The 17,377-nt window shown below is 46.8% G+C and overlaps 2 protein-coding genes across 3 annotated transcripts in view; one reads left to right on the top strand and one right to left on the bottom strand.

Moving 5' to 3' along the window:
* Positions 1–17,377, bottom strand: part of LOC108026641 (epidermal growth factor receptor) — a 36,793-nt gene that overhangs the window by 4,043 nt on the left and 15,373 nt on the right. Inside the window, exons 1-2 of one of the 2 annotated variants that reach the window (XM_017097664.3) lie at positions 7,755–8,909; positions 244–466 (exon numbers count right to left, since the gene is read on the bottom strand). In XM_017097664.3, coding sequence (XP_016953153.1) covers positions 244–466; positions 7,755–8,052 — 521 coding nt within the window. In that variant the 5' untranslated portion in view covers positions 8,053–8,909. Of the gene's footprint in view, positions 1–243; positions 467–7,754; positions 8,910–17,377 lie in introns of those variants that run through there. The other variant, XM_017097665.3, reaches the window with a different exon arrangement.
* LOC108026642 (chymotrypsin-like protease CTRL-1) lies at positions 16,162–17,296 on the top strand. Its single transcript, XM_017097666.3, has 4 exons — positions 16,162–16,464; positions 16,521–16,569; positions 16,624–16,799; positions 16,852–17,296. Exons 1-4 carry the CDS (start codon positions 16,233–16,235, stop codon positions 17,256–17,258), a joined length of 864 nt encoding a protein of 287 aa, XP_016953155.1. The 5' UTR covers positions 16,162–16,232; the 3' UTR covers positions 17,259–17,296.

Genomic DNA, 17,377 nt, shown 5'->3' with positions numbered 1-17,377 from the left:
GGATTAGTTAAAGTTTTAACACTCATAAGGCGCTAGGCTATATTAAAGTATCATGGCCTTATGAAAATTATGATACTTTTCCCTGGATTGAGTGCGTTTTTATTAAAGAAAAAAATTATGAAATTTAATCAAAACGCAGAGTGCCATATTTTTAAAAAGAGTCATATTATCCTAATAGCTTTAGGATTTGAATATGTTTATTTCTAAAATATCTCTACAAAAAAGATTCAATAGCGAACGTACTTTGGGAACACCACTTTCTTGACGTCCACATGGCTGATCAGTATGTAGCCGGTGACCTCCCGAATGTTGTCCAGGAAGCTGAGGTTCAAGTTCTCGTTGGGCAGCCAAGTCAGCTCCAGGTTGCCATCCACGTACGTGCAGTTTGTGTACCGATCCCTGAGGTTGCGGTAGTGATGCTCCTTGTTCGAGGGCACCGACAGTCGGGATTTGGTGCCGATGCAGACTGCAAAGAGAGTTGACAAAGGGAAATCGTTGTAGTACTGTGGGTGTTTATGCGGGCTAATGGGTTTTTTGGTTGATTGCTTCGATTCGGCTGACCCTAAACTGTCCAATTATACACAGCCCACCAGGTCGTAGGTAGGTGTTGACGTTGATATTGACTCTTGCCCGGGCAGTTTGGGGAAATTAATTTGGGTTCGAGCGGCGGATCGTAAACGGAAATAGCTTTGCCCGGCTGTTTGTTGGCTCGGAAGCAGTAAAATGAGGTAGAAACCGAAGCGAAACCAGTGGGCGCGAGACACTCAGTGCCCGTTGGCGTTGTTAATAATTAGCAGCCCACGCAGTCTCGCTCCTCATCCCAGACGGCCTCTTATCATTAGTCAGCGACCTGTTTTAGCCGCTCGCGCAGTCGCGCATCTTCGGCGACAACTTCATTGATTTGCATCCGATAGATACAATTTCATATGCGGAGATTCTTATGAAAAGGGCCATGTGGGCCGATCCGTGTGGGTCGAAAAAAGTGTGCCATGTGTCAGTGGTTCGAGTTAGAGTTGGAGTTGTACACCCACCTATAAGAAAGGGTGGAGCGGCCCAACCCACGGCGCAGAGCACCCAACTAATTATCCACAAAATGGCCGCTCCCCCGACCGCCGACTTTATCGATTTCCTTCGAACAAATATCCCATAATTATGAGGAGGAACGAACCAAAGACAGAAATATTTCTGTCGCCAGAAACCGAGAGAAATTCCTCTGGCGATGGGAAGAAAAAGTTAAATGCCCCCAGATATGCGTCCCATGCATTCCGCCAAAGGAGGCGATGGTGGAGGAGCAGCAGGGGATGTGGACGCGAAGGTGAGGCCACGACTGGGACCTCGACTTTGTCGCTGGACACTGATCAAAAGCGGCTGCAGCAATCGAAGCGCAAAAATTTTCGAACAAATTCTTGAGCTTTGTTCCTGCCCGTTTGTCTCTTTTTTATTTTGCTTTTTGTTTGTCTTATTTTCTTATTTTTTGGTCGAGGCTGCCGCCGGGCAGCATCATCAGTCGCCTTCATTTCTCATGCCGAACGAAGCCGACATCACGAAACCCTTTTCAAGACTCTCAACTCCTCGGCTGGGCTTTATCGCGCACAATTTATCAGCCAGGTTTTTCATGTTCGAGGCCTGAAACCTAAGCCACGACGCGACGGCCGTGGAGATGGAGATTCCCTGCCAGGCAAACGCTTCCACTCGGGTTTCTTGCGAATCGAGCGTGGCGGGGCATTTGCGATTTTTCTCTTGGCCAGCGCGACACGCCCGCCGCCTCGACGGCCTCAGCGGCCTCAGCAGACTCGGCTCACAAAAAGGCTAATTTGTAATCCTTAGGCTAAGGCTAAGTGTGGCAACATTAATGAGTGGCCGGGCACTCGGCTCTCGAGCGGTCGCAGCGCAGCACAGCACAGCACAGCACAAATCAAAGTCATAATTCATGATGTGCTCATTAAAACAAAAGACTTAGGCAACGAACTCGGCGCTGAGATTAATCAACCAACACAAGCGCAGGCGCAGACTCTGGAAAACCGCTGTATTGGCTGTATTTGTTTATCGATCTGTATGCCAAGCCATCAACACACACGACTCCGTCCGCCCTTCGATCCCCCCGCTGGCCATTCGTCATCTGACGTACTGATTAATAGGCAACCGCATTCCAGACTCCACTCCGCTGACTTTCTAAATATTGCTTTTGTTTCCAGCTGCTGTGTTTGCCTTTTCTTCGCGCAGGGAAATGCCGGAGGAAAGCCAAGCGACTGCATAATCGATTCTTTCGGTTTTCCATCGGCAATTTGACTCTTGGACCCCAAGTTTTCCCCGATTCTGGCCTAGACGCAAAGCGTTCTTGGCGTTCCCCGCAGCTCCCCGATCCCCTAGACCCCCAGACCCCCGACTTTATCGCTGCAACAGACCCGACTCGCTCAGCCGGTTCTGCGCACTTAACAGTTTTTGTTGCTCACGCTCGCAGCGCTCTCGGCACTCTTCACCTACCCCTACCTGTATCTGTGTATCTGTGTTTTCGTTTCGTGGAAAAGATTTTTAACTCATGGCCCGAAACCGAAACCCAAGCCAAAAACAAAAACAAAACCCGGAGACCCCAGATGGCTGGCCACATTTTTGTGTACCCTCGCCCGGGGGCAGGCGAGGAACAAGAATTGTGTAGATTTTGTTGTAATATAACAAAAGATTTAAAAGGGCATTAGGCAGGGGCTTTGTTTTCTCAGAGTTAAGATTCGGAGCTGTGCGATCGATTGCTCGGCCATCCCAACCGATTCGATCAAATTATCGGTCAATGTCTGCCCGTTAATGCCGCTGGCGGTCACTGAGTTTGGAGATATTTTGATGAACAAGTAAAGTACTCTGATTTGATCCGCGCCGCGACGCGCCGGTGAAAGTTTCCACCGGGCGCCATATGCAGATATTCAGATATGCAGCGGCCCGGATCGCAAGGTGTCATAGATTAACGTCCGACGGCGATTGCAATGCGATCGGTACGCTGCGGCAAGCTCGCCTCCTGCCCCCCAGCTCCACTCAACCCGACTCCCATAAATAATTCATAACTGTTTTGCGACAATTTCAGTCCACGGCGGCTCGGCACGCGCCTATTTTACAATGAAATTGTGTAAAAGTGCTTAATAAATTCATTTGTGCGGCCATTAAAAACACGCAGCTCATTAGGGGAGGGGGATCGGCTCGCCACCGGATTGGAGCCAGAGTCGGAGTCTCCAGTGCCCGACGCTTACGTGCGCGGATTTTGCAATTTTCCTCTCTCTCCGCGGGCTTTTCTGATTTCTTTCCTTCTGACTCCTATTTCGCGTTGCAGAATGCTGTTGCGGCAACTTTCTTTCGTGTTGACTGCTTTTCAGCGGTGCTGTTCTATGCTCGCATCGTGGCGTCACGAAGGCGAAGGCAAATAAGCGCAACTGCGGCGGGTGGTGGGATGGCTCAAGGGGCGGAGAAAGGGAGCAGGGAGCAGGGGCAGGGGCAGGGGCAGGGGCCAGGGAATCTTAGCCAGAAAACGCTTCAAGCAGAGGCGCATCTTCAGCTTGGCCTGGCATAACAAATTTGCAGGCAGCAGCACCAACAACAAAGCGCCGACAATCGACGGTCCTCGGTTTCGAAAAGGGCACTGCCAAAAATAAGCCCCTTGAAGGGAACTTGAAATGTGAAAGGGATACATCGTTTTATATATATTCCTAACCAGAATGAAACACTAACTACAATCTTTCAAACATGTATTAAGATGCATTGTTTTGGTATTTTGCCAAATCATTATACCGAATGTTTAGGTATTTAAAAAGAGTGATACACTGTTAAGATAGTAAATCCTAGGTCATAATTTTTCTTTATATGCTGACATACTATAAATCAATCAGATTACAATTTAGGGACTTTGCAGATTGTTTTTATGAATAAGGTATGGAATAAGTAATTTCAGTCACAATTCAAGCATTTAAAAATACAATGGCCCAGAACAGCATTTTCAGACGGCAGTGAAAACACGAAAAAAGGAAATTTAAACAGAATTGAATCCCGATTTCTGGCAGTGCCTGACCGAAGGCAAATCAGGCAACGGCCACGAAGCGAAGTGAAAAGAAGATGCTGCAACAGAGGCACAAAAAGGCAGCCTCTTGGCTGGAGATGATGGTGATGGTGATGCCTTGTGGCGGCTCATCTGGCTGGTTTTCCTCAGCGCCCCGCCCCTGATCCTCGGCCCCCTGCCCCGGTCCTCATGATCGCCATGATCAGCATCTTCTGCTTTCGGGTTTTCGTGTTCGAAGCGCGTTCATTTTGTTTCGTACAACAATTGGGCGCAGGTCGTGAGGCACGACAGTAAAACAGCAAAACAGCAAGCGCAACAGCAATGCCTGGATTAGATAAGCTCATTGTTTTCGCTGTGGCCAGTACTCTTTGTTCTGGAACCCCAGTCCCCAGTCCCCGACATCCAACTTCCATCATCCAGTCCCCGAACCCCTTAATCATCATCGCAAGCCCCCAACTGCGCCGAGCTGCAGCTTTTGGCCACAGCTTTGGACTTGGCTTAATGAGCACGCCCTGGCGCCATTTTTGGTCTGCTGCCTGGCTTTGAATTTTCGCATTCGCAACTATTTTTAGGCATAGAACGGCCCGCGAGCGAGACGGAAAAGAAAATCGGGGAGAGGTCTCAGAAGCGGTCTCGGCAACGGCGGCGATTCGTGGGCAGAGGACCGACAGCCTCGGCTTTAACTCTGGTTTTCGAAATCGAACGCCCACACGCGGAAAAAATAGGCAAAGAAAAAAGGCGGAGGCAGAAAGCCAAGCGAACTGCAGTGAGAAGTTCACAAGGGTCGACACGGAAAAAAATATGGCCCACTTATAAATTATAATTTTAGGGTAGGTGCATAAAGTGTTTATTATAAGCCCTAAAAATATGGGTTTCAAATGTTCAAATCTGGATTATTATTATTAATTTGATCATCAATTTAGGCATGAATTTTGAATATTAAATAAATTCAACATCTTGTCCCTGTGCAGCCCAGGAAAAGTATCTTTGGTCCATGAAAACCGAACAAATATGCGCAGAGAGCGCAGCTCTTTGGAACAATCAACAAGTGAGCGACAGACTGCGCAATCGCAGCAGCCCGAGATGCTCTTTCCTTGTGTTTTTCCATTTTCTGCCGCTCTCCGCTCTCGGAGGGACACACACATCTGTATCTGTATCTGCATCTGTGTGGGTTTTAGAAAACCAGTATTTCGACTCGGGCTCAAAATTGCTGGAAGTAGTTGAACAGCTAAAAGTAAATGCAGCGCTAATGCATCAACGACTGCAGCAGGCCAGGCCTTAAAGTTCAGCGCTGGCTGAAAGCCAGGCTCTGGCCATTTCGCAGTTGAATTCGGCCATTATTTCTTTGATATGATGGCTTAATCAGAAATATGGTGGAAAAATGCAAAGCGCACACAGATACGCACACACACATTCGAGCAGGCCAAGGCAGCGCGTGCCTGTCGCCGTAATTAGCTGGAAAATAGGTAGTGGGGGTCTTCGGGGCCGCGGATCGTATTGGGATGCTGGTTGGACTCGGACTTGGACCCACGAAGCCATCGCAGCACAGCACACTACGGAATGCGGTTTTTCAAGCGCTGCACGCACACTCAGTCTGTGTGTGTTGGTGTGTATCTATGCGGGGGGAGATTCGAGCACCAAAGTCTAGGCGGAATGGTTGACTATTGACATGGGTTTTATCGGGAACTTTCAAAACAACCTAAAAGTTCTTAATACATTTTAAAGAAAATCGGAAAACCCATAAGTAGACAAGATTCTAACTCTAGGAAATTTCTATTTTGTTGGAATGTTTGGTAAACATTTCTCTACTTTTTATACAAATATACCATATATATAAACAAATTTGGATTAATATAAAAAGATACTGCTGCCAGAAAATAACGAACACGAAGGTATAAAGAAAGACTTCAGACTTCAAATTACAATACGATAAAAATTTCTTCGAAAAATATTAATAGCGACTCCAAAGTTGTACTACAAATGCATGAATAAAGAAATGAACGACGGTTGACGAGTATTGCCAGTGAGTGCAGTGTTTCGAGCTATAAAGACGTCAACAACAATTGCGAGTTATTCAAGTATCTCAACCCCCTGCGATTTTGTTTAACGGTCTCGATTCGCCTGCACGTGCAGGCTTTTCTCTAGCAGTATTTGCATATCCACCGCAGCTGTGCTTATTTATGGTCATAAAGCGAAAAATGAAACAGTAACGGCGAGCAAACAACTCGCACAATTCCTGCGAAAAAGGGCGTCTGGGCGAAAAGGGGTAACTTCCCTGGCGATTATCGGCTCAGAGGCAGGAATCTTTATCGGCCGCCACAACTCGCTTATCTAGCCGCATATCCGCATAACCGGCTATGTACCGTCTGTGGCAGTTGTCCTCCATTAGCATAGACCCCTGGCCAAAGTTTTCCTATCAATATTTGCACAGTTGCCGGCGCACAGAGCGCACACTCAGTTATTAATTTGCAGCTACAAGATCACTGAATACTGGATATCGACGGGCCGCCTTTTTAATTTTTTACTTTTTGTTTGCCCGCCAAATGCAAACATTTGCCTCAAAGTATTGTGCAAACAGACACAGCCAGATACGCAGTGCTGTTCATTAAATTATGGCCAAATGGTTAGTCAAACAGCCGGCCCGGCCGAAAGTTCCAGCAGCGCGAATACAATTTTTATTAATTTCCCAACGCCCAGCGAGCGGGGTTCGCCGAAAAGAAAACCTCGAGAATTGCCGAGTCAACAGATTGAGTCGCCATTTTAGCTGGAAATTGTGTCGCTAGTTTGCGTGGTTGCCGCAACTGCAGTTGCTGCTGATGCAGGGAAAAGGGCACGCAGGCGGCGGGAAGAGGCGAGCGACTTGAGCACCAACTAACTACGCGTTACCTTGTACATTTGACATTACGAAATGCATAACGAATGCTCTCCTTGGCTAATCAGTGTGTTCTGGTTCTGGCTCTGGTATTCTGGGCATGTTTGCCACGATATCTGATGGTGGCGAGGTGTGGGGTGCCCGGAGCAGGGGCGACAGTGCACACAAGACTCTTTGACTAAGCCAGCGCCAAGTCAAGAGGTGAGGCACAGGGCAGGTGAGACCAGCGCAAAGGGCAGGTAGCAAGTGGGGAAAGCGCCCTCATGACTAGGGGATACCCTGGCGTATACTTGATATTTGACAAAGAGACTGGCCTGGCAGAGAAGTTTAGCACCCTTTAGAAGCGCTGATTCTAGAAACAATCACATTTCCAATACGAAATGATTAAGTATCGCAAACCCAAAGGGGTACATTCAAATGTAACTATCTAACTATTTATCGCGTATTTATTTTTCTGATAGTAGTTGGAAAATATTACATTTATTTCATATACGTTGCACAACCGCCCCTCGATCACCGGCATTCCCAGGGTAACGATAAGACCAAATAACACTGAATGCAGCCGAAATCTTAGCTACATATAAAGTGCAGCATGAGGGGCAAACAAAACTAAAACAAGAGCCCACTGGCGATAAGATAACCGACAGCATATCGCTGGAACGAAACTGAAAACCCAAAAACGGTGGAAACTCTAGAGTTAAACTGATACTGTGGCCATATATGGGTTGACTTGGCTTTTTTCGGATGATATATGGGCGGGCAGGCAGATGATCTAACCAAACACATTGTGATAGATGGGGCGCAGTTTTGAAGAAGATGGATAGATCCCGGCGGCGGGCGACTTACTTTTCCCCTTGACGAACTCGTTCTTGCTCTGATCCTCCAGAATGGTGGGAATCGATCCGTTGGCTCCCAGTCCCAGCGCGAAGTGGGAGCCGCTCCTCTGTCGATTTCTGTCCGCGTTGCTCCGGTAGAGGAACCGATCCCGATCGCGATCCCGATCGGTGTCCTGGTGACGCTGGCGGTTGTTCTGGCGCGAGTAGCGATCCCGGGCGATCGCCGAGGCGGGCCAGATGCAGATGCAGTGGGCCAGGAGGAGCAGCAAGAGGGGCAGGCACAGGCCGTTGCGCCGACGCAGCAGCATTTTGAGTGGGCGGTGGGCGATGGGCGATGGGCGGTGGGTGGTACAGTGGGATGAATCAGGCCCTGTTCCAAGCAATAACCCCTGACGTCATAGGGGTTATTTTTTGCGATATTTTTTTCTTGAACTTGCGGTTTACTTTCCACTCTTTTTGCTCGCTCAGCTTTGCGTGCCAAAGATACTGCTTTTTATAATTTTATTTCGACTCTTTCACTGCGTTTGCTTTTGTTGTTGTTGTGCTTAAGCTGTTGTCGTTGCAATTTGCCACTGTATGGGTGTTTACATTTCACTGTGTGCGCCTGTGTTTGTGTATTTCGAGTGGGTCTTTCAACGCCTGAACGAGTGTGTGTGTTGTGTAGGAACCAGTTTCACGTTGCGAACCACAAGAGTTGTCCGAAGGCTTTTGTACATATATTTTTGTTATTTTTCAGATATATTTTTCAGCTTCTTGTATTATTTTTTGTCCGCAGACTTCAATTTTTGAGGTTAGGGAGGCGCGCGCAGGCGCAGGCGCAGCTTTAATTGCGCTAAGCAATGGAGGTTGCCTTGCCCCCGCAGCCTTTGGCTTGCACAAAAACACACTTGGCCATCTTGCGAACTGGCGAGCCACTGCAGATCGACCCGGCTGCCAATTAGCAGGGAAATCACAAAAATACGTTTGGTTTGGGCCAGAAGCACTTGCTCTACACCCCGCTTGGAGTGGGAATTTTTGCGGATTTCTGCGACTTCTCGGTATTTCGGTTAGCACGATCGTCGAATTAGCAATCGCCGCGATCGAGAGCAAAGATACAGCAGGGATTCGAACTCGGACTGTCCGCACGGAGCGATTCGCGTCTGCGCAGCAACAAGTTGTGTTCGAGACTGAGGCCGAAAGCGAAGCCAAAGCCGCGGCTCTCTCGCTCTCTTCCCTCTGCCAATCTCACAATCTCTTTCTCGGCGAAGAGAGCGAACCACAGGTAAAAATAAAGGTGAGCGGCGAATCTCAAGCGCAGATCAGGTCAAAATAAAAGCAGAGCCAGCACCGCGGCAACTACAACAATAGCGCACAGCTGCACACCGCCTCGCCCTGTCCCGCTCGCTCGCCACAGCCCTCCCACTCGCACCGACGGCGGGCAGCTACATCCACAGGTAATCGTGGACGTAGCAGCGTTTTAAAAGTCAGCGTAATGCGAAGCGAGGCGGCGAGATACATGGGGCAATCCGCCCTGGCCACCGAATGCTCTACATAGCATAACCCATCAGAATTGCGATTTAATGGTTGGGAACTCCAACTGAACATGGTTAAATCTTAAAATTTAGGATTGACAACAACCAAACACCCTAGCTAGAGGATGTTTTCATACGATTGGCTTAACCCATCGAAATTAAATATTAATTATCGCAAATACCAACTGACGATGGTTAAATAAAAGAATATTATTTGAATACCCCTAACTTTGAGAATCTTACCATAACAAGCCAGTGCAGATCTTTTACCAAACTTGAAAGATGACTACAAACCTATGGACAACTAGAGATACTATATAACCTACTCTTAAAACATAGTCAACTTTCGACTTGAACATTAGAAAGTATTTTAATGTTTTATGTAGCGAATGTAAATCTTTAATAAATTTTTAAGATTGGAAAATCATAACTGTAATAGTATACGTTTTTACCAATTTGGTATTAAAGCACAAAAGTTGAATTGTATCTTTAAGCCATTTATGGCTGAGACAGAGAGTTCCTTACTATAAGTACTTGGGAAGCAGTCTTCTGATTTTCCCCGCCCCAAAATACCTAATAGCAAGGGCAAAAAACCATTTCGGGGATAATCCGGCAGCCTCTTAACTCTGACAGCTGGGACAGGGCATTTAAGATTCGCATCGATTGCAGGTCGCTCTCACAGGTAAGATCTTGTGTATATCCCAATTTTCTTGGCACTCTGTTGTTGCTGGAGGTTCTGCTGCTTACTGTCGCCTGTTGTTGTTGCAGCCAAACTGCGGCGAATTCGAAGACGCTCAGGTAAACCGATCGCCGCTCTCTCACCTGGTTGTACATACCTAGGTGTGTGTGGGCAATGCTGCCTTATAAGCACACAAGATCTCGGCATTTGTATCTGTATCTGTGCCCGCATCTGCCAATGTATCTGTGAGCCGAGCCTGCGTGGGCCACGAACTGTCTTTTGGCAAAAAGATTTCTGTTCGAGCGATGTCAACATTGTTAGGGCAGATCCGAGATCTCGGCGGCCTCTTCTTCACCTGTTCCCAGCCCACAAGAAATCGGGGTTTTTACGCCTGCGCCATGTGCTCTGCGGGAACGGAATCGGGATTGGGATTGGGCCAAAAGGACACTGTTGCAGCAGGTAACACCGAACCGTTTTGACCTCTCCGCTTTGGCATAACTCAGAAACAAATGCCGAGGACAAAAGGTGCACTTGGAAAAGCGCAACCGACTCGCCGAGCCGCATTCGAATCTCGAGTCCCACGCTGCGACTCTCGAGAGGCGTTGCATTGTCTCGCTCGGCGCTTTGTTTCAGAGCATGAAAATACATTTAAATTGAAAAGCGTTTCCAAGAGTTTTCGTAGGGGGAAAGCGCCGCCCCGATCTCCGGGATCTGCAGCCACAATCAAACATATTAATGGCCGTCTTGCGAGCAGACCTCAATCAAAGGCCAGTGCAGGCCCAACCCGTACAGAATCATCTGTCAAAATCGAAGAGCATGCAACTGACAGCCGAACATCGAGTCGAGAACGATCCGAGAACTCAGAAAACACTTCAGGGCACTCCAAAACTGCGCCACTCCAGCACTCCCCTCGCCAGGTCCACAGGTAAACGACGCTCGAAAGGTGTAAGATACGATCCCGAGACGCCGAGATGCCCCGACCCACACTCATAAACATTTGATGAAGCGTACAAAATGCCATGCGAGGAGAAATGTTTTTTAACTCCCCCACCCCAGTGCAGCACTCCATCTGTCTATGATCTCCGCTGCCTTTCCCATCCCGATTTCAAAAGAAAGCCCTGAAAACCAGACCCTTGAAGTGATTCCTGGCCGCTCTACAGGTTGTCGGAATCACTGGGACCATCGTGATCAGCACCATCGATGTCTGGAAGTCGGGGAATCGGCGTCGAGGCGTTACTCTCAAGTGCCACGCAGATTAGGAGTAACAAAAGATCGGCTCGGGAGGCGCTCAAGTGTCTCAGGCCGAGCAGGGGTGCTCCAGCCCATAGGGCGCAACGAATTCGTTGCATTATGAAGTGTTGCACATTGGCACATGGTGCTCAGCAGTGGGAAAACATAAATACCTACCCGCAAAAGGTATAACCAGCTCTGAAGAACCGTTTTTTGCGAATATTTTGTAGAGAAACTGTCTTACAGCCCTGAATTACGTTTAATCACAATGCCATAGTGAATCTTGGCAACTCAAACCTCAAGGAATTCAGTATTTTCTTAAATAGTCAACATATTCTTGTTAGTAAAATGATAAAGTGGGGTAAAGTAAAATAAATATAAAAGAAAATATACATTTTTGAGACCCCAGGGTAAAACATGAAACGGGAACGTTTTCTTATTTGTTTTTCTTTTGTTAAAAACAGAATATCTTACCCAATTTTAGTAATTAGTTGGTCTAAAAATATGCCAAAAGGCCAGCTATTAATAGAATAGAGTGTGATTAGCCGCAATAATTAAATAACCATTAGCGTATTCCGGGGATAACGCAAATTTCATTCTTTCGAAGCACTCAAATCGGGAGTACCCCACTTTGTTAACCAAATAATGGCTCATTTTGGCCAACTCTAAGCGCGTGCCAGCCCTAAGAAGCAACACCCAAAGGCGCGTAATTGGATTTCCCGGCCCTTTGGCACAGCCCTGTGCCTTGGCAGTCCGTCGATACCGAGATAGATCGATCGGATTCCGGCCGCGGTTGTGCCTCATCAGCATGCGACTTGTCACATGGCTGTGAAAAGCTGCTTAGAATTAAAGCTAATTGCTGGATCCCCAGCATGATGGGGCACATTCGAGCTGGCTTTGATGGCTCTTTGGGGCCAGCTCATGTGCGTTTGTATTCCTATTCGGCCCGGCTAATTGGCCATAAGATCGAGCGCTGCCTTAACTTTAACCCCGTCCTCAAAGGCGTGCAAATACGCAGAAACTTTGACTTCATCCCATCGTTTTAGCATAAAGAGTTTGGTTTTTATTTTTGGCTTTCTGGTTTTTTACTGATTTTTTTATTGATTGTCGCCGCCGTCTGCTGTGTTGTTGGTGCACGACTCACGTTTCAAAAAACACACAAAAACAAGCGGTGGAAAAGAAGAAATACAAAATACAGAGTGCCTCAACGTCTCTCGAAGCGACTCCGAGTTTTTGAGCTTGGGCTTAGCGCTGTGCCCGATGTGTTGGCTGTGTGTTCCTCGTATTTTTATTTGGCCGTTCGCTTTTCGTTCCTTTTTAATGTCTTTGTAAACATAATTGCAACAACTCCAATAACAGATTGTTTGCGCGACTTTAATCGCTTTGTCGTGAAGTGTGAAATATGAGCGTCCGAGTCGCCGGGGAGCTTTGGCCCTGGAGATCTCAGGCTCCTCGAGGGACGCAGCACTCCCCCGCTCGCCGACCCATAAATACCCGCGAAAATACATATCTGTCCAGTCCGTCCCGCGACCATAATACTTGCAATGTGTGGCTTGTGCCGCTAAATGTAAATTATGGTAAGCCAGCCACAAAGGCAACAATGTGGGGCGGCCATTTTGGCCAGCGGACAGCAACAAGTTCAATTAGCGCATCGGTTCGATTTGCTAAATTTAATCCGGGCAGAAGGCACGAAGCGAATGCCACTCCGGTCAGATAAGCAGAGGCAGCTCCGGAGAAAGAGAGAATCTGGTGGCGATAAGCGCGCAGAGAAGTCGAGAAGCCGAGAAACGGACGTTTTAGCCACGCACACGTGTGCTCCACGCAGAGAAATCAGAGGAATCTCACTTCCCCGCTGTCGGCCAGGTACTATATCACATCCGACCATGGAGTTTTCATATCATTTTGATTTAAAGTACTGTATCATAGCCAACTTTATGTGATAATTTATCGATTTTAAGTATTTGCATCCTCATCTCCATATAATACCCATTATATTGAATATATTGTAAGTACAGCATAGTATTAGAACATCCAAAATATGTTTCGAAAATAGTCATATTGATTGGTCAAATGTGAGGCACACAATACTTATGAGTGCTGACAGCGATAGGAAAGAGGCGACTGATTAGAGGGACCGGGGAAGCCCTCCAAACGATGCCCACTATTTCTCTCTGTGTGGGACTGGGTTTGCCCCTGCCTTTGGACCTTGGAGTGCAGGGCGCCCGTCGACAACAGCATGTTGCAACAACACTCGACAGGGCAACCTGTGGAGCCTGCGTGCCATTAGCCACGGAGCATGAAACAAAAGCCGAGCCAGCAAGACGGGGCACTCAGGAGGAATGGACCGGCGTGGAGTGCCGTGGAGGCCTGCCACAATGCATTTGCGATAAATGGCAGGCTGCAGGCCTGGAAGGCCCTTAAAAGCCAGCGACAACAACAGATCCGAGCAGAGCCGAGCGACGACTGCGAAGAAGTGAAAGATTTGCGCAGTGAGATAGCTCATTTTGGATGTGAGCCGGGTCTGGGCCAGTTCTTCGTTTGTTACCTTGGCTAATCGGCGGCTATGTAAGATGGTTGTTGTACGTGCGGCGACAGAGTCGCAGCCTCGGCCCAAAGTCAAGACCACGAACGTGCTTTTGCTGTTGCTGTTGCTGTTGCTGCTCGATGTTGCCGATGTTGACACCAGCAACAACAGCAGCAACATCGCTCCTCCGGCCCCAGTCCTCGGCCGACCACAGCCGCATTCCGAAATGTAAGGATTCGCAGCCAAGAGGGCCGCCCCACTGCCAGCAGCCCGGCAAGGTCAATAAATCCAGAATCCAGATCCACTCGCGATTAGTGATGGCTAGGGCACTATTTTCTGCCCAGGTACGGAAATTTAAGCCAATAACTAATAACAAATAAAGTGTTTCAAGGGTGTTGCTAAATTAATCTTCTGTTTATATACTATAAATAAAGAACCAAAATTTATTTTCAAGCGAACTCTAAACTACTTAAATTTTTATCATAACAAAAAATATATAATTTTTTTGAAATAAAAAAATATATAACTCATTACATGTCAAATGTAAGACCAATATAGACTCTTCGCCATCATTTACGTTGTAGATATAAACAGATTGTACTAAATATATATTATTATAAGTGTACAACAACTAGATGCTAACAACTATCAACTAAACTCAATACAAATAAAGAAAACGAATTCTTTTGGAAAAAAATTACATATAGAAATACCTCTCAGTCTTTCAGGCTATGAGTAAACCCTCGGCTGATATTTAAAGCGCCTCAGAACAAAGCCATAGAAACCCCATTTATAAAAGCATCGCTGAAGTTTACCTGCTTGTCACACATTGAATACAAACAAAGCACTCATAATTAGATGAAAATTAATTTGGCATCGTCTCCACAGCCGCAGTTCGAAGTTCGAACCCTCCAATTCGAATATTCAAATTCCAATGCTATTCATTTTTGCGGCCCATTTGCTTGTTTCAAATGAAAATGATTGTTTCTGCCGTTGTTTTCCTTGTTGTTGTCTCTCCCAGCTCTTGGACTGTGTTTTTTCCGAGTGTGTGCAGCCAGAGTTTCGAACTTAAACCGGTTTAGCACACAACGGCAGCAGTCGGCGTTGGCCGTTACCAAAGCTTCGGCCTGGCCAGCGAGGAGCCCAGAGAGAGATCGGAGAACGAGATGCTGGCGAGGCGGTGGCAAGCCAAGCCCACACCTCAGAGACATTAGCTCTCTTTGAATGGATTTCCGAAGAAACGACTGCTCAGCATCCACCTCGAGCAGAGAGAAATAGGGGGAATTCTCGGGGATGCTACGACTCCTTTCCGCTCACTCGCTCGACAGGGGAAATTCCTCTGTTCCTTGGATTTGATGGTGAGCTTAATGACCTGGCTACTTACTGATCTTATATATTCATATTTTTCGCCCAGACAAACAGTAAGCATTAATCACATGTAGTACAACCTCCATTTATAAATATGATATTTTTAAGAATCCGGATAAACCTAAGAGTAACATTCTTTGGTATTTTGGTTAATATTTTAATACTGTTGGGTTCTTTTAATTAAAATGTAATTCATTGCTTTCGGCTTTTCCGGATTTTCCATTCAATAATTGCGTTAAAAATATGATACAAATGTAGGAGCCACAAAATTCTTGGAGTTTTAACTAGTATATTAATATTACAAAATTGATAATACAATTTAAAATAGGGGCTATGAAGAATTAAATGAATAACCCAATCGTGAGGGCCGGCCAGGGACCAGTAAGTCTTCTTACTGTGATGAAGAAGATTTCTACTACAAATCCCAAGGGAGTGTCAAGATTTAATAGGGGATTGGAGGATCTGGCTGTACTACTGTCTCTTGGGAATCCTATATCTGTGAGTACTTATACCCGTTACTCGCAGAGTGAAATGGTATACTAGATTCGCCGGGACTTATGTAACAGGAAGAAGGAAGCGTTTCCGACCCCATAATGTCAAACAAATCATATGTTTTCCTTGCGAAAGTAGCGCTACACAATTTTGCTTCACTGCTTATATATCTGCATTTCTCTTTGCTCTTTTATGCTGAGTAATGGGTATCTTTTAGTCAAAGCACTAGACTAAAGCGTTCTTCCTTGTTTTGTTTCTGGGATTCTCAACTTGTATAACATATGTATATCTTGCAATTTATGTGCTTTGATCACAAGGTGTTGATGTGGACATTACTAATAAATAAAAATCGGAGTTGCTTTAGAATGTCTCATTTTTTGTTAGCGAATACACTCCCGCAGAGGCTTAAAGTTGTTCAAAGCTTAAAGTGATAATAGGAATACTTATATATTTCCCCACGCGAAGGATTTTCTGTTGATAGAGACTGTATGGAAATGCACCAACGCATTGTAATCGCTTACGGAGAAATCGAATACGATCTCATAATTCGCGGAATTCATATATACGACAACTGACTTGGAATCCGGACCACTGACCGTTTGCCTTAGCGATAAGCTCGACAGTGAGACGTATTATTAAAGGCGTTGGCATTGCGATTCCCAGTCAGTTGGTGCCTTGGTATAGATGCAAGTAATGGGAGCTGGAGCAGCAAGGCTCCTACTTTTACTGGCTTTCGGGAGTCTGGAAGTGCGGGGCCTGCCATACTTGCTGGACCCACAGTGCGTATCAGCAAGGTCTGAGCCAGGACACTATCGTGTGATCAATGGCAGAGCTGCAGACCTGCTCTCCAACCCCTGGATGGTTATTGTCATCGAACGCGGACTGATGAAGTGTGGGGGATCGCTGATCACGCCACGTATGTACTTTGCAAAAGCTTTGCCACGGACTATAATAACTTGTGAAGATCCCAAGGATATGTACTGACAGCTGCGCACTGCAGAAGCGAAACCAACCGGCAACTGTAAGTGTTATTCACAACATACTTGGGAAATGCTTAAATTTAAAATCAATCTAGGACAGTGCGATTGGGGGAGTACGACGTGAATCAGCCATTCGATTGCACGAACTACGGCTGCATTCCCCGTCCCAAGGAAATCAATGTGACGAGGACGTTCGTGCACGGCCATTTCAACGATTTCCACAGCAATGACATAGCGCTTCTCAGACTGGAAACGGCAGTTCAGTATGGAGGTGAGGCGGTAAGCCAAAAAATAATAGCCAACACAATAATACTCCTCCACAGAGCACATACGGCCGATCTGCATGATAATGGGAGACTCTACCTGGTCGAGGAACGTACTGAAGAACATACTGCAGTTCAACACCACAGGCTGGGGTCGCACGGAGGCGCGAACAAGCAGTCCTGTCCTCCAGCAAACTTCCCTGACGCACTACAGCCGCAGCTACTGCGCCCAATACTTCGGCCGGCAGATGGATCACACCCACATATGTGTGGGGAGCAGCAGCAGCGCCACGTGCAGCGGAGATTCTGGAGGTCCCCTAACGGCTAGGCTGCAGCTTGGGCGGGAGAAAAGGGTCGTCCTCTTCGGAGTGGTCAGCTATGGGCCAGGTCACTGCCTAGGGCCCACTGTCTTCACAAACGTCCTGCCCTACTCCAGTTGGATCGAGTGGCATGCCAAAAACAATTGAGGGTGGTTTAAATAAATCGAAATTAATGTGCCAGCGAACTTTGCATTCTATCAAATTCACATACTCAACTGCTGGCATATCAAAAAACCGTCTGAAGCCAAGCATATCTTGAGACTCTT

The sequence above is a fragment of the Drosophila biarmipes genome, chromosome 2R (assembly GCF_025231255.1).
Source record: "Drosophila biarmipes strain raj3 chromosome 2R, RU_DBia_V1.1, whole genome shotgun sequence".
Taxonomy (NCBI): Eukaryota; Metazoa; Arthropoda; class Insecta; order Diptera; family Drosophilidae; genus Drosophila; species Drosophila biarmipes.
Note: the sequence above shows the minus strand (reverse complement) of the source record. Positions and strands in the feature narration are given on the sequence as shown.

Coding starts and splice junctions, on each gene's coding strand:
- LOC108026642 (XM_017097666.3), top strand. CDS start 16,233: ATGCAAGTAATGGGAGCTGGAGCAGCAAGGCTCCTACTTTTACTGGCT. Junction 16,570..16,623: donor AGCGAAACCAACCGGCAACT/GTAAGTGTTATT, acceptor AAATCAATCTAG/GACAGTGCGATTGGGGGAGT. Junction 16,800..16,851: donor AACGGCAGTTCAGTATGGAG/GTGAGGCGGTAA, acceptor ACTCCTCCACAG/AGCACATACGGCCGATCTGC.